We start from the raw sequence: 8,173 nt of genomic DNA on the forward strand, positions 1-8,173 counted from the left end.
GAAAGAAGGAAAAATAGAGAGCAGGACATCAAGAGAGGATGGACATGTCAAGGAGCTAAATATTAATGTCAGACTATGGAATTCAAGCTAGTACAGGAACACAAAGCCGTAAAAGAGTACTAACTACTCTAGGAGAGTTTAAAGCCTGTGAAATAGAACTTTTCCAGATAATGGCAAGTTTTTAGGCTTGCTGATGCTGAAGCGTAATATAAGCTAATAAGTAGAGAAATTAGGAGGCTTGGATATTGCAAACCTTATTGGTTGGGGAGTTACCCAGGCTAATAGAAAAACAAAAATTATATCCTAGAAAGACAGAACAGGTGTGACTTCTGAGAATAAGGGTCAGAGAAGACTAGAAAGGCTGGAACCACCTTGAAATTGGTGCGCACACACACACACATACACCCACACACACACACACATACACCCACACACACACGATCACCAAATGATCTGAAATGTGGTAGGTCATTAATCTGCTTTGCAAATGTCAGAACTTTAGGATCCCAGTACTTCTTGTTCTCAAGATCCACAACCAGAAATCACAAGTACAGAACCTCCAGGTCTGTCTCTTCCTGCCGGAACAGGACACATCAGAGGGGGTGGTTCAGGAGAGGGATCAAGCTCAGAAACAGCCATTAGAGTAAACTCATGCCAAGCAATTGGTCACTTAGCTATGCAATGAGTCAGCCCCCACTGCTGCATGTCCTTGGCTACAGACTTCTGGAACAGCAGCTCTTCTGAAGGCTAGTTGTGACACCCAAAGTGACAAGAGCAGGTCCCTGTTCAGCCACTTCATCCAGGTAACTACTCTTTGACTTCTCTCTCCTTAGTCCAAGTCAGTGGTGGGGTCTCTTCAGCTTTCCTCTCTGTCAGTGCATTTCCCTCTTTTTCCTCTAACACCCTCCTTTTGTTTCCTCTGCATATTAAAGTGGAGAAAATGTCAAGCTGATTTATGATTCTCCTTCATTTCTCTATATGCCCCTGCTACAATTTTGAAAGCAGACAGAATGGATAGAATAGGGCGTGAGCAAGTTAAGGAAATGGACTGGGAAGGTATCTTCTCCCTGGGCCTAAATATTTCACTCACAGCAAAGAAAAGTTGGGCTAGGCCGGGCACGGTGGCTTAAGCCTGTAATCCCAGCACTTTGGGAGGCCGAGACGGGCGGATCACAAGGTCAGGAGACTGAGACCATCCTGGCTAACATGGTGAAACCCCGTCTCTACTAAAAAATACAAAAAACTAGCCGGGTGAGGTGGCAGGTGCCTGTAGTCCCAGCTACTCGGGAGGCTGAGGCAGGAGAATGGCATGAACCCGGGAGGTGGAACTTGCAGTGAGCTGAGATATGGCCACCACACTCCAGCCTGGGCGACAGAGCGAGACTCCGTCTCAAAAAAAAGAAAAGAAAAGAAAAGTTGGGCTAAACAAATTGTCAATTTAATATGTTTAAACTCTGCTTATATTAATACCAGTTGATTCTTTCCATATCCTATGAAGTTCCTACTTTCTGAGGCCTACACTTCTCAGAGACTTTAAACCAAGAATTTGAACTCCCATCTAACTCCAAACTCTATGATTTCTAGCATCTCACTCAATTCAAGGTCATATGTCACTTTTTTTTTTTTTTTATGATTCTTGCATCAGGGAAGGTATACACAATTTTTACTAAGCATAATCAACGATTCCATTTTTAACCCACTCTTTATATTTGAGCCCATGTGACTGACCTGGCAAAGAGAAATTTAGCTGGGAAATAAAGGGCTTAAATGTGGGAGAAACTGGTCCATCCCAGGGAATCACATGTGATAGGGTGATAGGTCCAAGATTGTACAGGACAGCCCTCAGTTTACACCTGTTACCTCAGAATTCTTATGAATTCTTTACATGTCTGTGTTCACTAACAAGAAGGCAGTAGCTTAGGTAATTAACTGTGAGATAATTAGATAACTGTAGGGTGAACTTATGTATAGGTGATAGACTTTGAGTCAACCCTGATGAATCTTGAGCTTAATTTTTCTTCCAGGCCAGAACTGTGATTGTCAGCTAGGTTTTGGCAGAAAAAAAAAAAGTCATATTTTTATGTTTTTTATTTTCCTCTTGAAAGGAAAAGGGGTCTCTCAGGCCTGAGTTCCTGGAGACTATGTCAGCATAAGAACCACCAGGGCAAGTGTACGGGAATGGTATCACCATAGGGTATTGTGTTCTCTCACATTGGAAAAGCTAGCTGTGCAGGAAACTAAAAACAAAGAATCTTGGGCATGTTCACAGGCCTTATCAAAGAAGGGTCCTATACAAGATCAAATGGCTGCCTTTCACCACAAGATTGTATTTTTCCTGATATCCTCTACTTTGACACATATGGTTTCCTCAGGTGAGTAACCTAAGAGGTTTTGGGAGATAAACTCTGATTTTCTTAAAGTTATAGGAAAGAAAACGAGTAATTTTTGACTTTTATGGGAAATATTTTGCTGAAATGTAAGCCAGTGTAGTCCAAATTGGGTATAATTAAAATGTATATTCTTAAATAGAAAAATCAAACTTGTTTTCTACATGGTGGAGTCACAACTTCGTGTCTATTCTGTCGATTCAAAAGAAATCCTCTAGAGCAGAGAAAATTGTGATTTTTTTATTGTAAGCAATATACACTACAATTATTATTTTTTCTAGAAAAAATGATACATTTTCTTATGGCTTTCAAATATGGTAAGTGATATGATAAATATGGTAATGAAAAATAAGCCAATGAAAAATAAAAGGTATTTCTGTGATTGATGTTGGGTTGACATGTGTCTTTAGAGTTCAATAGTAAAAATCATGAATGCATAAAAACAAAACCTATGTTACCTGCTAATTATAGATGGAATAATGCCTCCCCAAAATGTTCAAGTCCTAATCACTTGAACCTGTGAATATGTTGCCTTGCATGGCACGGGGGACTTTGCAGATGTAATTTAGTTAAGGATCCTAAGATTGAAAACTTATACTGGATTATTCAGGTGGAGCAATATAATCACAAGGATTCTTATCAGAGGGAGGCAGGAGGGCCCAAGTCAGAGAAGATGTGACAATGGAAGCAGAAGTTAGAATGGTGCAGTAAAAGGGCCATGGGCCAAGGAACTCAGACAGCCTGTAGAAGCTGGAAAAGGTAAGGAAATTAATTCTTCCCTAGAAACTCCAGGAGGAATGCATCAGTGCTGACATCTTGACTTTAGGACTTCTAACCTCCAGAATTGTAAGATAATAAGTTTGTGTTGTTTTAAGTCACTACATTTGTGACAATTCATTACAACAGCAATAAGAAAATAGTACACCTGCAAATCAGTTACAAATTAGTAAAGCAGACAGTACAACCTCATGTTTGCATTTCCAAATCATCCTTAAATACATGATACAAAGTAAATGCTCAATCAATGAATGTTGAAAAATGTAGCTATTATCAATTGATTGCCTGCTGTGTGTAGGTTCTCTGTAATATACTTTATTATTTTAAATATGCCTCAGTTGGATAGAATTGGATTAATCACAATACTTGGTTCAATAAATTTCATTGGGTTCAGTCAAAAATCACCATGAATATATCATTCCTGCAAAACTCTAAACTACTGACAAAAGTTCAAATCCAATAATGTAGTACTCGGTCATCCAATTCTCGTCTATCTTCATCGAATAAAAACACAATTCTACATCATTTTTTAATTTATTTTTTCCCAAAATTCTTACTTCAGTTTCAGTCATTCTAAATCTTATGTCCATTCTTTCCGTGCTCTTCTTTTTAATATAGTCTTTTATTTATACACATCATGGAAAATATATTTTTATAATTATTTTAACATTTATGTAACATTTATATAACTTGTCATATACAGCTTTTTTTTTTGGAGACGGAGTCTCTTTCTGTCGCCCAGGCTGGAGTGCAGTGGTGCGATCTCATTTCACTGCAAGCTCCGCCTCCCGGGTTCACGCCATTCTCCTGCCTCAGCCTCCCGTGTAGCTGGGACTACAGGCGTCCGCCACCATGCCCGGCTAATTTTATTGTATTTTTAGTAGAGACGAGGTTTCACCGTGTTAGCCAGGATGGTCTCAATCTCCTGACCTCGTGATCCGCCCACCTCAACCTCCCAAAGTGCTGGAATTACAGGCATGAGCCACCGCGTCCTGCCTATTATTAGGACTTTTTAATTCAATATTACATGAGAGAATCTTTTCATCTTTTGAAATTTGCTTTTTCCTACCTACGGTTTAAATGTATACATATTCATGTGTGCAGTTGTTCATTTAGTTTCATCGATGAATAATACCACACCATTGAATAATATCCCAATGTGCGACTATACCCTAATTTCATTACTCTTCTGTTGATGGACATTTGGTTTACTTACAAATTTATGATGTTAAGGGCAGAGCTGGTAGAAATATTCTTATACATGTTTTTTGATGCACATGAACAAGAGTTTCTCTTAGGTATGTATCTAACAGTAGAGTTGCTATGCTACAATGTGTGTGAATTTTCTGTACTAGAAGATAATGCCAGATGGTTCTCCAAAGTTGCTGCACGAACTAGTAACTTTTCATTAGAAAACTAAAATTTAAAAAATATTAGATAATAAAAAATGTTTCAGATAATAGTGCAACATATAAATTGAGATTCTTTTTTTGTTTTCCTTCCAGAAGCCCAATTGTTTTAGTGTGATTTGTGGAAAGAATGATTCTTTTTCCACTAAATTGTTCTTTCACCTTTGCCAAAAAGCACTTGTCCACAGAAGTGTATATTTTTGAACTTCTTAGATGCCTATATTTCTGGACTCTATCCTTTTCGCTGATCTATTTTTTATCTTTATGCCAATCTGTTATGCAAATGTCAGACCTTTAGGATGCCAATACTTCCTGTTCTCAGGATCCACACCAGAAATCACAAGTACCGAAACTTCAGGTCTGTCTTTAACAAATTAACTAAGCCATATTTTAAAGGAAAAATATGTTTACACCAAAATGGGAGGAATGGAACTAACCCAACTTATCTTTGAGTCTATTAGCTGAACTATATACTCTTACTCTGAAGACAAAAGTCATTTATGCATTGAATTCTAATTTGTAGGCTCACATTTTGCAAAAGCATGGAATAAGAATTCTGTAAATGCAAATATAGTTTTGTTCAATATTGTCAAATTTTACTTCATAAACATTCTTCCAATTTGGATTCCCACCAGGAACCTCTTTCTCAACAGCTAATCTGATCGGTGATAAATGGTATTTCCATATAGTTTTAATTAGCATTTTTCTTAGCATGAGTAAAGCTGAATTTCCTTTAGAGATTCAAGGGTCATTTCTGTATCTTTTTGAGTATCTATGCTTGTGTAAATTATATTTGCATGTATATTGTCTGTTCTTCAGTTAGGTTTCTTGTTTTATTCTTCCCTCAATTTTAATGAGTTCTTTATAAATTAGGCATATTAGCCCTTTATCAAAAATCTTTTTAGATTGTATATGTTTGTTTTTTGCCAGGAAGTTGTTTTAATTTTTAAGTAAAAAAATGCATCTGTGTTTTCTGTTATTGTATTTAGATTAATGAATCATTATAATTAAAAAATTATGTCATTTTAATTATTATAGAGTTTTATTTTTTATGTTTAGATCCTGATTCATTTGGAATTAATTCTTATGCATGATGTGCAGTATATACATGTAATTTTGTTTCATTTTTACTAGATGAAGACCTTTATTTTTTTTTCTTGTAACCGTATCCAGTTACCTTTGTTGTAAAAATATTCTGACCTTTCAGAAGTAGATAAAAGCATTCTATCTTTTTGGTTCTCTGAAAGAGTGTACATGTAATCAGCAAGACCTATTCCTCAAAAGGTTGGTAGTCTTTGTGGGAAGATTTCTAAATATCACGCAGAATTTTTCTTTTAACTTTTGAAAATTCTAACTTTTGGAAAGTCAGAATATTCTACAATATTTTAAATATCACTTAACAGTGACAGATAAGTAAGACCAAAATACAATAAGTACTTTCTTATTTCATTTTCCCACAGGCAGCTAGTAACCCTCTATCCCAGGCAACACCAGCAACCCTCATACAAGCACCCCATAAAGTCAGTATCCTGAAAGCCAGCGAACTCCCTCAGTTTTCTTATCATCCCTGTGTCCACTTTAATTCAGCATCTTGGTAGGAACTGGCCTGATACATTACTTACTATATCATATTTATTTTCTAAATTTTAAAAATGCATAACCCAATTGCAGTGAAGAGGAAGCTAAAGCCAACAAAAGTGAAAATAAATAAATAAAATTATTTATAAGTTATATATACAACCTCAAACAGTTTTTACTCTTTCCTCACTGATACAGCAAATTTATAAATAAAATCAAGACTGTGAAAAAGAAAGAATAAATGGATAAAGTAATTTAAAAAGGAATGTTACTGCAAATTCTATTGCTATTAAACTTATTTTGTATACATTTTTGTAAATGAGAAATTACTTTATTCAGTCAGTGACTTCAATAAGTGATATGATATCCCATGGAGAACTATTTCCTTTAACTTACTGTGTTTGTTCTTTATTTGCAGGAATTTTCAAAAAACGTGACTTCACTAAATGGCCTAAGGTAAGTTTAAAATTCTCAGTTCTAGATCATAATTCTAGTCTAATCACGCTCTTGACATGAGATCTAAAACTTCATGGAAAGTCAGGCACAGTGGCTCATGCCTGTAATTCCAGAACTTAGGGAGGCTGAGACGGGAGGATCACCTGAGCCCAGGAGCTCAAGGTCAGCCAGAGCAACATAGGAAGATCTTGTGTCTAAAAAAATACAAAAATTAGCCAGGTGTGGTGGGGCAAGCCTATAGCCAGCTACATGGGAGGCTGAGTTGGGAGGGTCACTTGAGGCCAGGAGTTGGAAACTGCAGTAAACCATAATGGCACCACTGCACTCCAGCCTGGGCAACAGAGTGAAACCCTGTCTATAAATAAATAGATAAATCTTCATGGAGGTAAAGCAGAATGGAAGGATTCTATGTGACCTTGCACACAGACCTCTCCAGAATTAGATTGTCTCCATGTAGCACAAGCTTTACTATGTGACACATATACACCATGGAATACTATGCAGCCATGAAAAAGAATGAGTTCATGTCCTTTGCAGAGACATGTATGGAGCTGGAAACCATCATTCTCAGCAAATTAACAAAGGAACAGAAAACCAAACACCACATATTCCCACTCATAAGTGGGAGTTGAATAATGAGAACACATGAACACAGGGAGGTGTAAATGTGCCATATTTACTAAAATATAATATTTTAGTAAAATAAATATCTTTATAGTCAAATAAAATATTGAGTAAATATATCTCTGAGCATTAAGTAAAATAATACCTGCCGTGTGTTCAAAGTCACAAAGCTAAACAGTGGTAAATACAGGGTTTATTCTCAGTTTTAATAAGTTTTGGGATACATGTGCAGAACATACAGGTTTGCTACCTAGGTATACATGTGCAGTGTTGTTTTGCCGCACCCATCAACCCATCATCTACATTAGGTATTTCTCTTAATGCTATTCCTCCCCTTGTCCCCGCCTCCACAACAGGCCTCAGTGTGTAATGTTCCCCTCCCTGTGTTCATGCGTTCTCATTATTCAGCTCCTACTTATGAGTGAGAATATGTAGTGCTTGGTTTTCTGTTCCTGTGTTAATTTGCTGAGAATGATGGTTTCCAGCTCCATACATGTCCCTGCAAAGGACATGAACTCATTCTTTTTCGTGGCTGCATAGTATTCCATGGTGTGTATGTGCCACATTTTATTTATCCAGTCTATCATTGATGGGCATTTGGGTTGGTTCCAAGTCTTTGCTATTGTGAATAGTGCTACAATAAACATATGTGTGCATGTGTTTTTATAGTAGAATGATTTATAATCCTTTGGGTGTATACCCAGTAAAGAGATTGCTATGTCAAATAGTATTTCTAGTTCTAGATACTTGAGGACTTGCCACATTGTCCTCCACAATGGTTGAACTAATTTACACTCCCACAACAGTGTAAAAGAGTTCCTATTTCTCCACATCCTCTCCAGCATCTGTTGTTTCCTGACATTTTTTCTTTTTTCTTTTTTCTTTTTTTTTTTGACAGAGTCTCACTCTGTCACCCAGGCTGGAGAGCAGTGGCACGTTCTC

The 8,173-nt window shown here is 36.9% G+C and overlaps 1 protein-coding gene across 1 annotated transcript in view; it reads left to right on the forward strand.

The window, feature by feature from the left end:
* The first annotated feature begins 735 nt into the window (after positions 1-735).
* The window catches only part of SPINK13 (serine peptidase inhibitor, Kazal type 13 (putative)), an 18,312-nt gene continuing 10,874 nt past the window's right edge, over positions 736-8,173 (forward strand). The window contains exons 1-3 of the mRNA XM_011931512.1: positions 736-803; positions 2,270-2,372; positions 6,570-6,607. Of these exons, the coding sequence (XP_011786902.1) occupies positions 2,303-2,372; positions 6,570-6,607 (108 nt within the window). The 5' untranslated portion in view covers positions 736-803; positions 2,270-2,302. The remainder of the gene's footprint in view (positions 804-2,269; positions 2,373-6,569; positions 6,608-8,173) is intronic.

This window comes from Colobus angolensis, unplaced genomic scaffold (assembly GCF_000951035.1).
Source record: "Colobus angolensis palliatus isolate OR3802 unplaced genomic scaffold, Cang.pa_1.0 Scaffold90, whole genome shotgun sequence".
Classification (NCBI taxonomy): domain Eukaryota; kingdom Metazoa; phylum Chordata; class Mammalia; order Primates; family Cercopithecidae; genus Colobus; species Colobus angolensis.